This window comes from Lingula anatina, chromosome 7 (genome assembly GCF_051362555.1).
Source record: "Lingula anatina isolate TDL-2025a chromosome 7, LinAna3.0, whole genome shotgun sequence".
NCBI lineage: Eukaryota > Metazoa > Brachiopoda > Lingulata > Lingulida > Lingulidae > Lingula > Lingula anatina.
In genome coordinates this window covers 18,792,621-18,811,993 of record NC_141773.1, presented here as the reverse complement: position 1 = coordinate 18,811,993, position 19,373 = coordinate 18,792,621, and the positions used below count along the sequence as shown (strand labels likewise).

Genomic DNA, 19,373 nt, shown 5'->3' with positions numbered 1-19,373 from the left:
TTACAAATTACATGAGCGTTCAAAATGGTCCAGTTATCCAAAACACTTTAATAATTAATTTGAAATGCAAGACTGATTTTCCTCATGAAATGGACTTTTGTGTTCTTGGTTGTAAACTTACCTTTTTTTTTCACAATATTCACATTTGAAATATTAAAATATACTTCCATCAAGTATTGTCCACACAAAAATTCTTCACAAAATAAGATAAAAACTTACTTAAATTGATGTTGAAGAAGTGACCTATTCAGTATAAGGCAAGGTTCAGTTCTTTTTAGATTTTCTGCCTTATGACTAGAAACTTTGAACATAAGTACAAAATAATTACAGCTTGAGTGATTCATTTTTAATAATTTAATATGCATACTCACAATACTGTTACAGACTAAATGAAAAAATATATTTCATGACAAGAAATCTATGAAATACAATGTGTTTTGTGGAAGTGTTCAATATAGTTTCACTGACAAATTTTGTGACATCCATTTTGAATGGCAAGACTGAGCCATACGTTTACTTCTGATTTTTTGCATTTTAGCATTTAGGTATATTTTCAGTGCAGTTGTCACTAACATTTTTTTTTATCAGTGTATCACAATGATTTAAAGTCAGTTAAAATTGTTTTATACATATTATAAAACCCAGATTAAAACTGTCCAAACTTCTTTCCTACCTGAATAACTGTCCCTCATTTGAATTGCATTAAAATTTATGAAAATCTTTTCGAGGCCTCTTGTCTACAATCAAACCAACACTGATAAAACGAATAAACCACCTCCATTGGCAGAGACAGCAATATGATCATGTGTTGTCATCTTGCACATTCCTACTGGATGCCATATCATACAACAGATAAAGGCACATGGCTTTTATAATTCATTTCAGTCTCATGATCACTTACTACAGGCTTCACAGATGATGGATAACTTATTGGACATCCATTACAATGGTTGTGATTTTATACATCTATTGCACAAATATGGTATCAACCCACATTAGGAATTAAGTCTGAAATCCACTTCACTTCATGGTGGTAAAAGAATTCACTGACTCCATGTATTAAGCTTAGGTTCTCCTTGTATCTCAAGCGTTTTTAATGCTTCACCGTGTTGGCCTGAAGAAAAAATAATTCAAAATTCTTTACAAGGTAATAATAATTGAAAAACTATTTTCTTCAAATCACAAAAGGCTGTGAACAAAAAAAGCGATTTTTCATAAAGCAAATATAATATGTTTGTCCTTAGATGGATATCTCATTAATACTTGTTTCCAGTAAAACAATACTTGATTCTTAAGAACATGTTTAACTTGCCTTCTTCTTCTGCCAGATAAAAACCTAATCACCCAGTGTACTATAATTGGCCAGACCAGTAGAAACATTACTGTTCTGCCAGAAAAATTGGGGAATGGCCACCAAGAAGAGGTCTGAAAATGTGAAAACATAAGTTTAACTTAAAGATTCCTCTCTTCACCATACGTGAGACAAAACTTTGGATTCTGTTACATTCTCAGTTTTATATCATCCCAAAATAGTCCATGGACTTCCCAATGTTCAGCCCTAAACAACTACCTACATTCTTTTATATAGGAGTGCTAAAAGCTCTATATGAAGCTTATAGTTTGTTTAGAGTCTACAAAAACTAGATATAGAGTCCTTTTCTACTGTAATACCACTTCATAGTTGCTAAAGACTGCAATTACCTGGTTTGGTTTTCTACTCGTGTTGTCATCACGGTCCCGAACCTGAGGCAAGTAAAAGATATTATAAGCACATAATTATAGGGCAAAAACATGTCACAGAAGTTAATGATGACAATGTAACAGAAAATAAATTATATGAAACTTTATCTAATAAATCATGGAAAAAATCCACAAGCCATGTATCTAATGAGCATCTACTTCAAAACTGAAGGTCTGAATAACTTGAAACAAAGGAGATCAAGTTTTACATATTTCATAGAGATTACTCTTACATTCAGATTTTATACTCAGACAACATTTACAACAATTGTATTTGCCTGTCATAACTTGATTTGTAGAAATAATACCTGTTGTTGCACAATGGACAGTGTTTCGAGTGTGTTTAGTCTTGTTAATACACTGTTCATGTCTTGTTGGAGCCTACAAGTAACAAACATTCTTTTTAGGCCATTTGAAACTGTCAGTAATTTTCATCTTAAGATATCATTTGATGCTAGTCTACTGAACCCTTTACAGAATTTGTATTCTAAATAAATAAATAAATAATATTATCATCAACATCACCATCATCCTCCTCATCATCATTATTATTTACCTATTCAGTGCTGCTGCTATCTGGTCATTGATGTCTGTATATGGTACATGGTATTGTCTGTCATCTCTTCCTCCTCCTCCTCCACTGCCATATGTATAGGAACCCGGGACATCAGGGTGCTGGGGGTGGCCAGGATTGCCTAAATATTATCACTTATAACTTATATTATTATCCAAATGTGTGTGTGTGTGTGTGTGTGTGTGTGTGTGTGTGTGCATGTGCATGCGTGTGTGTGTTCATCGGCTTTGATTTATCTTTTTGTTAGTGCACCATATATCTCAAAAAGTTCTCCTCTAATATTCATGAAATTCCTGAATTTCTGTTAAACCTTTCAGTAGTTGCTTTTTTGCCTTTAATGTAGTGCTCTCTTATATTATATATATATCATGTTACACTTAAGATAATCATTTCATGTATAATATCACTATTATATCAAACCATAACTGAGACTGTGGCTAACATGTCTGTCAAAATTTGCAGTTCTATATGTTATTCTAGAAAAACCCAAGTCCCACATCATTAAAGGTTAATTTTTTATTAAAAATGCCTCACTTCTACAATATGCACATTCCGAAAAACCTACTTATAACAGCATGAAATATAACAAAATAACCACAGAAAATTAAACCCTGTGTGACTTCAAATTATTTTTATGCTCGTGTGTGTGTGTGTGTGTGTGTGTGTGTGTGCGTGCGTGCGTGCGTGTGTGTGTGTGTGTCATGGCCTACCTCTATTACTACTGACACTCCCACCACTCCCCCTCCTGCTGTGCCTCCGACTCCCTCTTTCACTTGGTGTAGGCGTTTCTCCGCCTCCTCTTGCACTTAATGCATCCAGAGGCTCTAACTGATTGTCAACTTCGTCCTCCCCTCCCCTGTGATTTAACTGACCAACAAAATCCAAGCTTCCATTATTTTCGAGGCTGTTTCCAGGCAAGACTGTCCTTTGAGGCTGGTGATTGGAATGTGTGTGATTATCAGTGGGGCCATTTTTACCCACCAACATGTCTGCCTGTCCTGACACTATAGGAGACATGGGCAGTGGCTGAAAGTCAGTGTCAAAACCATTAAGTTTTTCTCGGAGAGGAGAAGGGGAAACCAACGGCCTTCTGGCATTGTGACTTTTTTTGCTTGCAATCTTTGCCTGTGGAAATAAATGTGTGATCATCAGAAAAAAAATGTTAAATATCACATGTCATCCAGTAGTTTCAACTGGTGGTTTGCCTCTTGGTTGTTTTGTTTTAATTTGAAGTTTCTAAAAGCCAGATGCTGTTGCTTTTTTTTTTTTTTTTTTGCAGTCAATAATGTTTTGTTTATGAAATTATCATCAACTGAGCAGATATATATATATATATCAATGAATAAAATTGCTCATTATTTGTTTATCTCCAACTTACCAAAGTTTCCAGATCTGGCTGATCTGATGTATCACAGTACACCTCACCCTCACTGTCTGTATCTGACTTGTAGCTGGGAGGCAGGTGTTCTGTAATGGAAGTATATTTAAAATCAACAGAGTGAAACTCCAAGTAGTACAGCAATGGTGACATTTTATGTGTATAATGTATATATGTAGAGAGAGAGAATGTAACTTTTAGAAATGCCTTTTGTTTTGTGCCCATGTGTGTGTGTGTGTGTGTGTGTGTGTGTGTGTGTGTGAGAGAGAGAGAGAGAGAGAGAATGCAGATTATACAAATGACATCAGATATCCAACAGGTTGAAATGATGCAAAAATTTACCCACCATTTTCATTTTGGTCAATTTTCGGCACTTTCACCACATCAGCCTCTTCTTCTTCTACAACATCTCCATTATCTTCTCCACCTCCACTATTTTCAATGACAGAATCTGAAATAAAAAACAACATTTGCACATTATTCCATCATTGCAATATAATCACATACGAATTGTTCAGAAGAGAAAATGCCTTTATCTCAAAAATACCAGCTTGATTCTAAGTAAATTTATTTTGTCATTTCTTTCTTATCAAAATGAGTAGCAGCTTTATCTGCCAAATACTTCCAAATAAAATTAATTAAATCCTTTGGTGATGTCATTTGAATCCAAAACAGTTACAGTCAAGGTGCTGTGTAAGTCTGCATTCACCCCTACAAGCACCCTACCTGCACTAGCATCACTGCCTGATGAGGGTTCGGACTCCCCGACCACATCCCCATCCATAGCTTGGGTGCGTTTCTGGACACTGCGTAGCTTCTCTGCATGTGCTGGAAGCTGCTCATCCACCAGCTCATAGAAATTTCCCAGAGTATCCAGAAATCCTGTGACATTATCAGTCTGTGGCATGGCTTCTATTATCTAAAAAAAATAAATGAATGTTGACCATTAAACTAAGTCAGAAGATGAAAGTATCATGAATAAATTGGAAAATATGCTACAGACTTTCATTTAGATAATAGTAAATGGAGAATTAAAGAGTATTATACCATGGCAGACATCAGTGTGACCGATATGCACACAAACTACACTTGAGATTTTTGTTTTCAACATCCACTTTGGTAGAAGCATAGCTTTCCTCACTGATCTGATGTGTATCACATGATCAGGGGCATGCAGTGTTAGAAATTAAGGCTGGACTGTCTGCCCGGGGCAGACAACTTTCAGAATGGGCAGAGAAGTTTTCCCACCCGGCAGGCATTCTAGCCAGCTAATTTTCAAGATGGCTGAGCTTTTGGTCCAGCAACTTATTTTCCTAAGAGGCAAACACTGGGGGCATGGTTGAATTGAGGTGACAAGTTGGTAAAGGTTACATTTCTATTTTTATCAATATGTGATATTGCCTGTCATGATCTACAAAAAACACGATAAACTATCATTATAATAACACGATACATGGGACATGGATAACAAAATTGTTAAAAACAATAGGAGCATTCAAGCCACAAGCTACCCCAACCATGACCTACACCTGAGTAAATACACATCCTATACGTATTCCAATCCCACTGTGCCTCCATCAGAGAGTCTTGAGGGACACCAAGGTTTAAGATTTTGTCTCCACAGACTTTCCAAGGTCTACTATCACAGCTACAGGCAAGTATCAAATCAACATGAAAGATCACAAGTAAAATCCAGTGGTGCTCCCCAGTTTGTTTCCAATGCTCAGTGTAACAAATTTCAAAAAAAAAAAATTTTTTTCTAGACAAGATTTCCTTAAAGGAACAAGGTCCCTTTCTTAAGTGCCTTAGTGGAGGGCCAGTGGGTGTGGAGAAGAGGTGAAATCTCAATTCATCTAGAATAAGAGTGACATATTCCCATCTAATGACTTGATGGACTATGGGCCTGTTCAGATCCAAATTGACCTCTGGACAAACTGATCCATGGATCAAATATTGCAGACCCACTTGAAAGCTTTTCATGTAATCCCATAATGGATTTCCCGCTGGGATTAGGCTGCAAGCTTCTAAGTGGGTTGGCCCTATTTGAACCACTGATCAATTAGTACATGGATCAACTTGGTTCTGAACATGCCCTATCACGGCCATCTTTTGGGATGACGTTGCCTTTGGAGGTAGGAGGAGCATTTCATATCTGGATGCCTTGATAGAGGGACAGTGTGAGTGGAGGTAAGATGACCTCTATCTATTGACTAGTACACTACCCTTACCTCATCTTCACTCATGGATTCCCAGGGACTAGATTGCTGAAGCATTATCTGTAACACACAACAAATACAGGGTCCCAGTCTAGCAGCATTTGTATGATTTTGTAGTTCCTCAATAATTAAGAACATCAAATTTATACCCTCCTCCCACTTCAAAAAAGGAGCATTGATAGTAATACCTGTTTTAAAAGTTGATTGGCATTTGGGTTGAAACCACATTTTGAGTGTCTTAAAAATGATCAATATTAAAATAAAAAAAAATGAGGCCTATGAAAATTTTAAGAAAACTTTTTTTTTTTTTTTTTTTTTGCTGTTGTTCATGAAATCAAATCACCTTTAATTAATATGAAATTAATACAAATAGATACACAATCAGTGATTGCATTTTTGTAAGTCTGCCATAAAAATGACATGATAGCACTTAGTTTTGCTTACTCAAATAATAAATAAGGGCTGAACTTATGACTGAGTGTCACCCTTACTTTGGGCACAAATGTGGTTAGTGTTTTGAAATGGATATCATACAAATGCAGGAAGCAGTGCCCAGATGTCCTTGGAAGGAATAGATATTCTATACTTCTGTTACCATCACTGAATCTCTCTCTCTCTCTCTCTCATCATGTATTGTATTCTTCATGATTAACAAATATGAACATTTATAATCAACAAAAATATTTGGATTTCGTTTTGTACAGAAAATAGCAGCAAAAATCTTAAATAAGAAATTCATTAAGAGAACCACTCAATTCCAAAGGAAAAATGCAGGTGCTCTTAAACTGATAATCCTTAACCTTCCACTGACATCTATTACATCTAAAAACCATGAGCAAAGCAACAAAAAGGAAAGAGGAGAAAAATACAAAAAAGGCAATGTTCACAACACCTCTAATTTTCTGATAAAGAGACTACATGACCTCACACTGGAAATCAACAAAGTTAATAAGAGAGAAATATTTACCCTTTTCAGTTCCTCAACATATCTGAGCATGGCTTCCTCTTTGGACAGGTCTCCCAGCCCATTCCAGGCATCCCTACAGCACAGAAGATTATCATACATACATCACAATAAAGACATAACAATAAGCATAAGGCCTTCGTATGGTAAAGAAAGTTAGTTTTCAACACTTATCTCTTACTCAACAAGGTATACTATATCCAAAATGGTTTTCAGAAGTATGATCCAGTAACCCCTTTTCAGGTTTCAGTTTATAGTTCCCGAGTCTCTGGTGTATTGGAGAGAGACTTTTACTGGTGCCAGTAGTGGCAGTTGGATTTACACTTTTAGTGCTATCAAACCACAGAAATCAGTATTGTACATCAGGCACATTTCAAACATTTGCTGACTTAATAATTATTTTCTTTTTTCAGATTATCATTATCATTATAAAATTTGTCTAACAATTTTCATATTTACCATTTTGCTTTCTTGACCACCTCCCAAAAGGCTGGTCTTGGATGAGTGCATTTTCCTAATGTGGCTTGCTTGTAATAGGCATAGAACTTCAACATCAACTCATGGGATGGTTGGAATGATCCTGATACATTAGATAATGATTAATTTTATAAAATGAACACCATTTCTTGTTTCACTGTCTAATAAATTAATTTAATGAAATTCAAGTTGTGTTTGCTGCTTAAAAGGTTGATCTGTTTTAGTTAACACTCAGCAAAAAAGAATGCATTTTAATTAAATTTAGCAAAAAAAAAAAAAAAAAAACAATTTTCCATTGACATACCAGCTCCCCCCACCAACACGGTGTCTCCCCCCACCCCAAACCCGCCTCTGAGTGTTGGCCCCTCACTGAACTGGATGTTTAAATCTTAACCCCCTACTCCCAATATGATCTTCAACATGTAATCGCTAAGAAAGATAAAAAATGGGCAACGTGCTTTTTAACAATGATATTATGCTCAACAAGTGAACTTTGGTCTTTAGCCGGTGTGACGGGAATGGTAGTCCGCTAGGCATTGTAGTCCGTCCCCCATTACTTTGTACAGGTGGCATTCGTCCCACATACTAACCGAATACTCCGACTAACCCTTGCCTGTACTTATCATATGGGAGCCCGAACTTCCATTCCTAGGGCCACCATGTTAATCGCACCGTTAAAGGAACTAACAACACCCCTTGACCCCCCCCCCCCCCCCCCCTTGCATTGGACACCGTTGCGAACACGACGTGCTCATTTGTCACAGTGATTGTGAGAAAGTGGGGGGCTTTCTTAGCATTATATATAACGAAATTTGTATAATAATATCCATGTATTCTTAACCAGTAATCTTAGCACTCTACTCACCTTCTTTAGGTAGATTTTGGATTACTTTTACAGCTGCCTCGAATTTTTCCTTTGCAGAGGTAGCCATTTTTGTTTACAATCTCGTTATGATATCGAGGTCACAAGGTCGGTGTCTTTGGTGGGAGGGATGCGTTTTGTTGTGATACAAAACACATATTGACAAAACAGTTTGTACAAACTTATGTGTCTTTTTCTTTATAAAAATCAAAAGAGATTTTAAGGCAGATTGGTTTTAAGGTATATGAAAAACTTAGGGCTGAAAATGCTGTGAATATCAACTCAGCTAAGTTTGTTGTTTGAAATTAAAAATATTCGTCTGCTAGCTAGTGCTTAAGCACGCTTGTTACTTTGTGAAGCCTTATAAAATTATCTTTGATTTTGCTTCCTTATCCTCTCTTGGCAATGACGTCGATGCATACGTTAATGAGTTAATTTGTTTATTGTACATGTGTTATGAAATATAGATGACAGTCAGTATATGTTCTTCCAAATGTGGCTTGGAAACAATTTAAAGAGTAAAACGGGAAACTATTTTCCTTCGATTAATTCCACATATAGACACACAAGAGTGACTGCATGCCAAAGGTGAAGCGAGAAGCTCTGAATGTGAATTGACAGCAGTACATCAAGTTGTGCCAAACAAGACATCCCCCCCCCCCCCCCCCCCATTTAGACGCTGTACCACTGTACATATACATAGCAGATCTGAGTACTCGACGCTGCTCTGATGTCTGTGAAGACTGACCAGCAGTGGCCTGTTATCATCCACACCTCTCTGGAAAATACTGAAACAGGGAGGCTGCTTAAACAACAGCATAAAGTCAGAGGTAACTGTGATATACTGTGCAGTTTCAAATTTCACTTCCACTTTTAAGGGACACTTAATTTAAATTTAAATTCATAGAATACTTTTTATGTTTTTGCACAGTCATTTCTTTTTAATTTAGGTTTTATAACTCTCAAAAAAGAAAAGAAAAACAATTTCAAATTCCTTTTATTGGTTAAAAAAATCATAATTAAGTAAATTGTTCAAAATTTTACTAATCAGCATATGCTCCAAATTCTATTCATTTTTATGTTGTGGGAGTACTCTAGCTGGCTCTACTCTGGGAGTACTGCTGCAATATATTCTGGTCTGCAAGGGTTTTTTAGGTGCCTTGATTTATGTGGTCATATTCTCATGCATGCTTTACTTGGGTTTTAAATTTTAAACAAATTGAAGCTTTTTGTGTTACAGTTTCAGGCACTGTGGTCCAGAATAGCTGCATATTTCCCAAGTCTGGAATTGCATTCCTGATAGTGCCCCTACAGGAGGCTGTCACTGTGTGGCCTATACAGGAAAAGGTACAGTTAGACCCAGAACTCACACAAAGGTGAGTGTATTGTTACCTTTACATTATTAAACAAATGAACTGCCAGTATTACATCAAACAACCAACCAATTAATAAACCATCCAAATGAACAACCAGTCAATCAACCAATGATCAATTAATCAAATAATCAATCAGTGATATAAATCAATCAGGCTTTTTTCCTGTTTTTTTTTTTTCATTTATTTCATATCTGTTTATTAAGGAATACAGAAGTTCTTTTGGGATGGGTTCATCTGTGGAATCATTTGAATAACATTTTAAATTACCTCGAGAAAGCACAATTAATGCCTGATTAAAGTAATAATTGCATCATTATAAATGAAATACCTTCTTCTCCTTATCAAGCAAAAAAATCAGTTCAAAATTACACATATCTATTTTGTTTTCAGATTAGAAAAGTTCCTCCAAGTGCATGCTAATTGTTATGTAATTGCCACAGCTCCACTTCACGGCAAGGAAGAGCTGGCTGTGTTTTCTGTTTTACAGCAAAGGTAAGTCATTGCAGTAGGTATGTTGTGATTGTGGTAGATGTGGTGTGGTGTGATTGTGGTAGGTGTACTGAGGTTGATATAGGTGTTCATTGATCAAGTGGGTGTACTTTAAAATGTGCTAAAGCGGGTTTGCTGCCTGTCTAGAGGGTGAGTTTTGATTGAGGAAAAAGAGATGAGATTGCAAAAAGTGCATTTTGATTTTAAAAGCTGGAAAATAAATAGTTATTATATAAGCTGTGGCCTTATTGTGTTAAGTGTGCTGTAAGAGAGGTAAATCTGTTGCGATTGTGTTAGCTGTACTGTGTTAATTAGTTTTGCTTTCATGTTCAGTGATAAATATGACAGTAATCATTACATAATTGGATATTGTGTACTGTGGTTTATCAAAAAGCATATGTTCTGTATTTAAAATCAGATTTATACAATATCAGCCTTTTTATTTAGTTTTCAGTATGTCTATTTTTTATCTTAAAGATGCCGTTATAGAATTTGTCTTCTTGTACCAGGTTTTTTGGCCAACTTCATATGATCCCAGCCCACAGTGCAGAGGAATGTGTCCAAAACATGCTCATATTGGCAAAGGTGGGTTTTATAAAGGGTTGGCATGGATTCTGGCACTATCTCCCTGAACATTTGACCATGGGGGAGTTTCCTGTGGAAGAATTGTTCTGAGACCATGAATATGATGTAATTTTTATACATGTATGTTTCTGTGTAGCATGCTTGTTTGTATGATATGGTAATATATGTGTCCTTCTCAAAATAAGATCTTAATGATAAAATGATATTTTGATGTCAAGTTTTTTTTTTCTAGCAGATTTGCCAAGCAAAATTGAATGAAACTTGAGTGATTTATCCAGATTTTAATATTAGGACAATATATGCTTTTAAAACAAAGAGGTATCAGTGTTTTACACAGGAGGGTTTATTTTCATCATTTCCTCCAGATGACCTGTCCTCCTGTGTCTGACCTCCTGCCTAAGAGACTGCAGAAAATGTCTGCCACCCAGCTGGACGTAGAAGAAATGGTGTTGGACCAAATGGTAGCTAACCAGATACTGAATCGACAAGATATCCTTAGTGATTGAATACAGACTGAGTAATACACGTGTAGATTAGTCATGAAGTCATATTTGAACATGAAAAAAATTAAATCCATATTTATTATTTGACTATAATAAACTGTAAATATTGTGTAAGTCTAAAAAATTATCATACATTGTATATAAGCTGATAGATTACCAAATCTTGGAAGGCAGTGGGTCACATTTTAATTTCAAATAATATTTACATTGTATGTGAAGCATATTGAGGCTTTTACGTACTGAACATATGCCAAAGAAGACATTATTATTATTATTATTATTATTATTATTATTATTATTATTATTAAAGCCTTGACCCAGTGGACAGTGTCTATTAGTGCTGGACACCATGGGCAGTGTTGGGGCCATTGTAGGGGCCAGTAGAGACCAGTTACTGGACTGTGGTCTGGGGAAACAGGCTGTGGACAGAATGATTAAGTTCTTTGACAAGGACTTTTGTTTGTAAAAAAAAAAATTCAGTATGTTGACAGAAAGTTAGATTTTGTGTGGATGTATAGTATACTTTTTTTATTTTGAGTTTGTTTGTTTGAGGACTGTTTCAGGTAGCTAGTAGTACTCTGCTGACTTGATAACATTTGGGAGCCAGATTGAGGTGATGGGATAATAATTGAGCCTACTTGTCATGGCATTGATGAATAGATTGGTTGTGGCTTCCAGTTTCAAAATCTTACAATAGATGACATTGCCTGAGTCGAAGCCACGTGCTTTATTACTTGTCTCCTTTAAAACTGTATATGCCTGTCCCATCCATCTGCTGCCACCGAAGAAAGACTAATTTTCACAAGATATCTCTGTTTAGCCAGTAAAAACCCTCAGTTTACTGAGAAACTAGATCAATAACTCTTACTTTTAAAAGGAAGAAGTTATAAATCTGATGCATCTTTGCTAAAACCAAAATTAATCTCATGTGGCCTGGGATTTCTAGAAACCAATGGCTGCTTTCATCTCCGTGATGTCAATGTTTGGGTCTCCTGGTGATCCAAGACGATCTCCGTCGAGAAATTCTACCCAGTATCCATCTGGGTCCTCTATGAAAGCATAGCCCTGGCCACCTAGAATAAGACAAATTGAAGGAAATATCAGAACAGGCGGCACTGCTGCAGATGTGTTTCTTGTGTGTTAATTTTGTGTCAGTTTTGTGTACGATCAGCAATTTGAACAATTCCAGATGTACATGCCTGTTGTAAAGCATTTATAAGTACTTAACAAAAAATAAAAATAAAAAAGTTTTAAAAATCTCACGATCCGATCCCCCCCTTTTTTTTTCATTTTCTAATCATCCTTCATCGATAAAGTATTTAGTGACATTACGATTTATTTTGACAAAACTTCTTTACCAGATTCCTTGATAACACGAACTCCTAAGTTGGCTACACGTTTTATTTCGGCATCTGCATCTTGAACAGCCACGCATATGTGAGCTTTAACAAAAAAAAAAAATAGAATAAAACAATTATATTTACTGTCTCAAGAGAAAATGTGATATTGGTGTGAACTGTATGTTTACAGATCATTTATTTATCATTATTTTGATTGCTGGGTGATTTGCAGACAAACCATATATAGGTTAAGAAATTATTATATAATAAATGAAATATGCATTTACGATTGTACTTTATAAGAAAAGAAAAGATAAACTTTTATCAGATATTAATTTGATATTGGCTGGTTGACAATGAATAATCAATAAATGAAAATTAACGTACAGTAACCCTTTGGCGCCTTGTTTCCATCATGAAGCTTTAGGTCGGGCATGTTTTCTGTTCCCCAGTTGCTGAAAGATAGTGCATGTAATTAATAATGTACCTTTTTCCGTCTACATACACACTGCATATTTCAGTAAAACTGTCCTCGTCTAGCTACAGATTTATACTTGTCGAGCAATCTCAACAGAAATTCTTTATCCGACATTGTAGATTTTAAGTCATGATCAAAACGAAAGAAAATTCGTTTTAGAAATAACAATAGAACTAAACCTTTAGCTGGTGAATTTTGTTTCGTGTCTCCTTATCGTGAACGGTATTTTTTCAAATTTACGTGCAAAGCAGGCGTAAAAGAATTTCAGTAATTTGAGGAAAATTAATTTTAAATTATCAATTTTCAAACCTACTGGAGAAACTCGATCACTGGCGTGTGTTTTTTCCTGTGGAGAAGAAACTCCATCCGTTCTTTGAAGTCAGAGGGCACGGTCTCCCCCTCTTCTGTGTACCCCATAAAATACATTGTGGTCTTGAGGTTCTCTAGGGGCAAAGTCGCTATTAGTTTCATGCCCAAGACTCGAGAGTAAAAATCTACTGTCACGCGAGGGTCTTTGATACGGTAGCACGTATGATGAAATGAATAAGTCTAAAAGAAAAAAGTGAAAAAAACGACTGTCACAACAACAATAATAAGTAATGATTATAATAATTCTATAATATGTTAATTATCAAGATTCTTTCTATGGCAGAAACTAGACTAATTATTTTCGGGTTCAATATTTTTCCTTTTATAAAATATTTAAAGTATTTGTATATTTTTTTTTCATGTCAACGCATAATGGTAATTTTTATTTCAAGGTAACGCTAAGCGCCCTACGTACCATGCGACAGAAACGGCGCAATGTGTTGAGGCACCCGTTTGTACGGTGTACATAACCTCAAAGGGAAATAAAATATTTCTTTATTGACCCCACCTTCAATAATTGCCAACCTCGCTCAATTATCCATCTCAGTATTTTAACAATTTATCGCGTCGCTCGGTTGTCAAGGTGTTCCTGCTCGAGCAACACAGGGTGACTCCCGCTCTCGCAACCAACCAACCAATTATTGAACCGAGCAAATAATTCCTTCCTTTCCTCTCATATAGCAACTATAAAATATTAGTTCGACAGCGTTTAATATCTTGCCTGTTTTCTGAGAGAAATAGTGAAGATTTTAATAATTATTATTTTTTAATCTTAAAAGTCAACCCGACATCTTATTTCTGTTTTCCTCTATTTTGTAAGCGGGGAATGGTTGTACCTTCACCACGTTCACATTTATCACGTGCATATATGTGTCATGTGAAACCTTATAAGACCTCTTGACCTACTTTTTATTATTATTATCGCAAATACGAATACAAACATGTATATATCTGGCGAAATTACCGGTGTTACAGGCACAAAAATGCCAACACACACACACACACACACACACATGGAAACTACTGTTGCTGTAGACACCAATTTGCCGTCCCCATCCCCTCCTCACACACACAGGGACACATGAGGTCAGGACTAGGGTCTGGGCATGATTTTCTCTTACACCTGAGATACACTAATTAATGATAATATTAATATGAAACGTAGACTGAGTTTCACCTTCGTCTCCGGTGGAGGTGGCTTCACCCACCGCTCCACCTCTTCAAAAGGGATAGGCTTAGCATCCATCGGTAGCTTGTGTCGGAGCTGAGTTCTCGAGGAATGTCTGGGGCATTAGTTTTTGCCGGGTGACTGGGCTTTACACCTGGGCCCCGTAACTCGAGTTATGGAATCGAGACGCTTGCGCTCGGTCGCAATGTGCGATGCTTTCGAGTTACGGGGTGGGGGGTGGGGGGGTCTGAAACGAGGAAAATGAGCAACGGTGTCTTTATTACCTTTGGGGGTATGGCGACCTATTACTTTTGATGTCATGTTTATGTGAGGATTTAGGTCGATGCTGGCTACGTTTATCAAAGTGTGTTGCTGCCGCAATTCAAGGTCAAATGCTGAGCTGAATATAAATATGACCTACCATCGTGTCATTTCAGAAAAAAAGGTCTGTTTGTTTGTACACAATCCCCGCTTTTAAGTTTCTAAACTGTCTAAATAGTCGTAGGGCGTGAATCATTTTCGGCTTGCAACGACCGGATTCCTTATGCAGACGACGAGATGTGCAGTTCTTGCACGGAGAAGTGGAGAAATCGATTGTTTTTTTATTGGTTATTTTAACCTAGTTTTTAACGTCATAGAAATTATAAATGCTTTGCAAGAGACAAGAGATTCAAATAGGTGTGAGAAATTGTTCCAAACTAGAAGCTAGGAAGTGTTTGATGCTTTTACGTTGGACGTAACCATTATGATCAAGTCAAGTGTAAGAGTAAGTAACCGAGAAATACGTACGACATTATTTTCCGCAATCATGGATTTTAAACAACGAATTCAAACGAATACAGCTGTCAAGTTCTTTATTTTTAGATGCCATCGTCTTCCCATCAATTAAGTATGAATCGAGATTTTTTGATGGCGTGTTGGGGGGGGGGGGGGGTAGGGATCGCCTTCTTTTTGCGTTCAAATATCGCCCTCAAAGCCACTAAAACAAATACATGAACGTACATTTTAACATGAAAGTATCAGTCATTGAAATTTTTAATATATTTTACAAATACCATTAATTCAGGGGCGGATCCAGAGATATTTTCTGATAGTCTTCCAAATTATCTTTGTTGATCCATCCACCATTTTTGACCGTCTTCCGACAGAAAAAATTAGATACCAGTCAATGTTAACTTGGAAATCTGACCGTCTTCCGGAAGACCCAGAAGACAGCCTAAATCCGCCCCTGTAATTGCCACAGAAAAACACACCACAACAGAATTTAAAAGCCACATTAATGGTACAAACAAGACGCATCTCTAAAGGAAATAGTATGTATTAACCCGGTATTCCTGTTATGGAGATCAGCCCGGTGTTTCTCCAGCAACGATGTTGTTGCTGTATATACTGCGTATAAATATGTAAATCCTGGTTTAACTACCAATCTATAACGGTGAGTTTTGTGTGGACAAACCCAAAATGTGCCCGTCTACTGGAATAGTGTGTGCCGTATTGTTATTTATGATTGCAAATGGAGAGGTGAGTTGATATTTTTACAGGGTGAATTTTCTGGAACAGATTGCATAAAAAATACAGGTATTTGAAAACGCGTGGTCTACATTAATGTTTATTAATATGAAACAAGTTTTCGAAAATTCCTTAACTGCACAGTGCGCACAATGTATCAAAGTATGTGAAAAAAAGAATAAGGACCCGATCAAATGCATACAGTCGGACATTGGTAACAAACCAAAATACTCTCGTCTGAAACAGGTAGTAGACGATATTTGAAGTGCAAACATAAACAGCCTTAAGAAAGTATTACAGTTTTTTTTTTTATCTTGTACTGAGATATTCAGCTTGTAAATTCTTTTCCAGTTCCAATATGTCTAGAGGATTAGGTTACGAAATTTTGCGGATCTTGTAGAAACCCGTTCCCGATTTGTGCAGCAGTTTGTCTGCTGCCTACTTGTCATGGCATTGATGAATACATGTAGATTGGTTGTGGCTTTTAGTTTAAAATTCTAACAATAGATGACATTTCCCGAGTCGAAGCCACTTTATTACTTGGCTCCTTTAAAACTGTATATGCCTGTCCGATGCATCTGCTGCCACCGAAGAAAGACTATTTTTCACAAGATATCTCTGTTTGGCTACTAAAATCCCAAGTTTACTGAGAAACTAGATCAATAACTCTGACCATTAAAAGGAAGAAATCATAAATCTGATGCATTTTGCTGAAACCAGAATTAATCTCATGTGGCCTGGGATTCCTAGAAAGCAATGGCTGCGTTCATCTCCGTGATGTCAATGTTTGGGTCTCCTGGCGATCCTAGACGATCTCCCTCGAGGAATTCCACCCAGTATCCATCTGGGTCCTCTATAAAAGCAATGCCCTGACCACCTAGAATATGACAAATTAGACCAGACATCACTGTTTCAGATGGTTTCTTGTGTATTGATTTTGTGTAATATTTTAATAAAAGTGCATATCGTGTAACAGGAGCAATTTGAACACTTGTAGATGGACATGCCTTAAAGGAATAAGTTTGTACTGTGTAAAAAAGAAAATAGAAAGTTAAAAAACCACACGATCCTACCCTTCTACTTTATTATTATTATTATTATTATTATTATTATTATTATTATTATTTTATTTTATAATTATCTCCCCACCTTCATTGATAAAGTATAATGGTTAAATTACGATTAATTTTAACCAAAGCTGCTTACCAGCTTCTTTGATAATGCGGACTCCTAAATTGGCTACACGTTGTGTTTCAGCATCCGCATCTTGTACAGCCACACATATGTGAGCTGTAGCAAAGAGAATCGAATAGAATAATATGATTATATTTATCGTCTCAACCAAAATATGGTGTTGGTGTAAAAAGTATGTTTATAGATCATTTCTTTTTTTATTATTTTTATTGCTGCATTTGCAGACAAGCCGTATGTAGGTTTAGAAATTAAGTGAAATGTGCATATATAATTGTATTTTGTAAGAAAAGAAAAGTAGGAAAAACTTTTATCAGATATAAATGTTACAATGGTTGGTTGACATCGAATAATCAATAAATGAAAATTAACGTACAGTATCCCTTTGGCGCCTTGTTTCCATCATGAAGCTTTAGGTTGGACATGTTTTCTGTTCCCCAGTTGCTGAAAGACAGAGTGCATGTAATTAATAATGTACCTTTTCCCGTCTATATAGATCCTGCATATTTCAGTAAAACTGTCCTCGTCTAGCTACAGATTTATACTTGTCGAGCAATTATAGCAAAAGTTCTGTATTCGACATTGTAGATTTTAAGTTATGTTCAAAACGAAAGAAAGCCATTTCAGAAATAACAAAAGAACTAAACCTTTAGTAAGTGAATTTTGCTTCATGTCGCCTTATTGTGAACTGTATTTTTTCAAATTTACGTGCAAAGAATTTCAGTAATATGAGGAAAATTAATTTTAAATTATCAATTTTCAAACCTACTGGAGAAACTCGAGCACTGGCGTGTGCTGTTTTCTGTGGAAAAGAAACTGCATCCGTTCTTTGAGGTCGGAGGGCACGGTCTCCCCCTCTTCCGTGTACCCCATGAAGTACATCGTGGACTTGAGGTTCTCTAGGGGCAAGGTCGCTATTAGTTTCATGCCCAAGACTCGAGAGTAAAAATCTACTGTCACACGAGGGTCTTTGATACGGTAGCACGTATGATGAAATGAATGAGTCTAAAAGAAAAAAGTAGAAAAAAAAACGACTGTCACAACAACAACAACAACAACAACAACAATAATAAATGAAGATTCTTTCTAAGGCGGAAACTATTTTCGAATTATTTTCGGGTTCAATATTTTTCCTTTTTAGTATTTAAAGTATGTGTACAGTGTTTTTGGGATTCATGTCAACGCATAAAGGTAATTTTTATGTCACGGTAATTCTAAGCGCCCAACGCACCGTGCGACAGAAACGGCGAAATGTGTTGCGGCACGCGTTTGTATGGTGTTCATAACCTCAAAGGGAAATAAAATATTCTATTGGCAGCTTTTAATATTTTGCCTGTTTTCTGAGAGAAATAGTGAAGATTAATTTTATTATTATTTATCTTAAAAGTCAACCTGACATCTTATTTCCTTTTTCTTCATTTTTCTAAGCGGGGAATGTTTGCACCTACATCACGTTCACTTTTATTACGTGCATATATGTATGCGTTGTGAAACCTAATAAGACTTCCTGACCTACTTTTTATCATTATCGCAAATACGCATACAAATATGTACTCGTTTAAATATATCTGACGAAATTACCAGTGTTGCAGGCACAAAAATGCCCACACGAACACGCATGCACGCACGCACACACACACACACACGCACGCACACACACACACGCACGGAAACTACCGTTGCTGTAGACACCAATTTGCCGTCCCCATCCCCTCCCTCACACACACAGACACACACACACAGGGGCACATGAGGTCAGGACTAGGGTCTGGGCATGATTTTCTCATACCCCTGAGATACACTAATTAATGATAGTATTAACAGAAACGTAGACTGAGTTTCACCTTCGTCTCCGGTGGAGGTGGCTTCACACACCGCTCCACCTCTTCAAAAGGGATAGGCTTAGCATCCATCGGTAGCTTGTGTCGGACCAGCTCAGTTCGCGAAGAGTGTCCGGGGCAGTAGGTTTTGCCGGGTGTCTGGGCGTTACACCTGTCTGGTTGGTCTCCTGAATACACGTACGTCCTATGATAACACGTGCTGTCTGCTTATATCGGCTGTGATATATCCTGGCTAGACTTTGCTATGTGCAGTAGAGTTTACAGAGCCGAAGCTTCGTATTATATTGATGGGAAGGCGGGTGGCGGGGGGGGG

The 19,373-nt window shown here is 36.7% G+C and overlaps 3 protein-coding genes across 7 annotated transcripts; 1 reads left to right on the top strand and 2 right to left on the bottom strand.

Annotated features, from left to right (window-relative positions):
- Window positions 1-331: 331 nt before the first annotated feature.
- LOC106164131 (acyl-CoA-binding domain-containing protein 5) lies at window positions 332-8,316 on the bottom strand. Of its 3 annotated transcripts, none has more exons than XM_013541930.2 (13): window positions 8,215-8,316; window positions 7,332-7,452; window positions 6,876-6,948; window positions 5,921-5,968; window positions 4,419-4,611; window positions 4,039-4,143; window positions 3,693-3,781; window positions 3,025-3,439; window positions 2,297-2,435; window positions 2,049-2,121; window positions 1,702-1,743; window positions 1,313-1,425; window positions 332-1,114 (listed from the first exon to the last, which is right to left on the bottom strand). In XM_013541930.2, the coding sequence occupies exons 1-13, from the start codon at window positions 8,279-8,281 to the stop codon at window positions 1,102-1,104; spliced, it is 1,491 nt and encodes a 496-aa protein (XP_013397384.2). In that variant the 5' UTR covers window positions 8,282-8,316; the 3' UTR covers window positions 332-1,101. The 3 variants fall into 3 exon arrangements, with proteins under 3 accessions (XP_013397384.2, XP_086872621.1, XP_013397385.2); XM_087016495.1 differs by having other exon boundaries at window positions 3,025-3,340; XM_013541931.2 differs by lacking the exon at window positions 5,921-5,968.
- A 559-nt stretch (window positions 8,317-8,875) lies between these two features.
- On the top strand, window positions 8,876-11,233 carry LOC106162951 (protein SPO16 homolog). The gene is made up of 5 exons (XM_013540409.3): window positions 8,876-9,041; window positions 9,452-9,587; window positions 9,978-10,079; window positions 10,586-10,661; window positions 11,027-11,233. The coding sequence occupies exons 1-5, from the start codon at window positions 8,942-8,944 to the stop codon at window positions 11,165-11,167; spliced, it is 555 nt and encodes a 184-aa protein (XP_013395863.2). The 5' UTR covers window positions 8,876-8,941; the 3' UTR covers window positions 11,168-11,233.
- Window positions 11,234-11,701: 468 nt separating this feature from the next.
- On the bottom strand, window positions 11,702-19,356 carry LOC106162966 (uncharacterized). Of its 3 annotated transcripts, none has more exons than XM_087016492.1 (5): window positions 19,064-19,337; window positions 13,296-13,531; window positions 12,892-12,959; window positions 12,523-12,606; window positions 11,702-12,237 (listed from the first exon to the last, which is right to left on the bottom strand). In XM_087016492.1, the coding sequence occupies exons 1-5, from the start codon at window positions 19,130-19,132 to the stop codon at window positions 12,107-12,109; spliced, it is 588 nt and encodes a 195-aa protein (XP_086872618.1). In that variant the 5' UTR covers window positions 19,133-19,337; the 3' UTR covers window positions 11,702-12,106. The 3 variants fall into 3 exon arrangements, with proteins under 3 accessions (XP_086872618.1, XP_086872617.1, XP_086872620.1); XM_087016491.1 differs by lacking the exon at window positions 19,064-19,337 and adding an exon at window positions 14,529-14,697; XM_087016494.1 differs by lacking the exons at window positions 11,702-12,237; window positions 12,523-12,606; window positions 12,892-12,959; window positions 13,296-13,531 and adding exons at window positions 16,116-16,905; window positions 17,235-17,318; window positions 17,596-17,663; window positions 17,989-18,224 and having other exon boundaries at window positions 19,064-19,356.
- Between the last annotated feature and the right edge of the window lie 17 nt (window positions 19,357-19,373).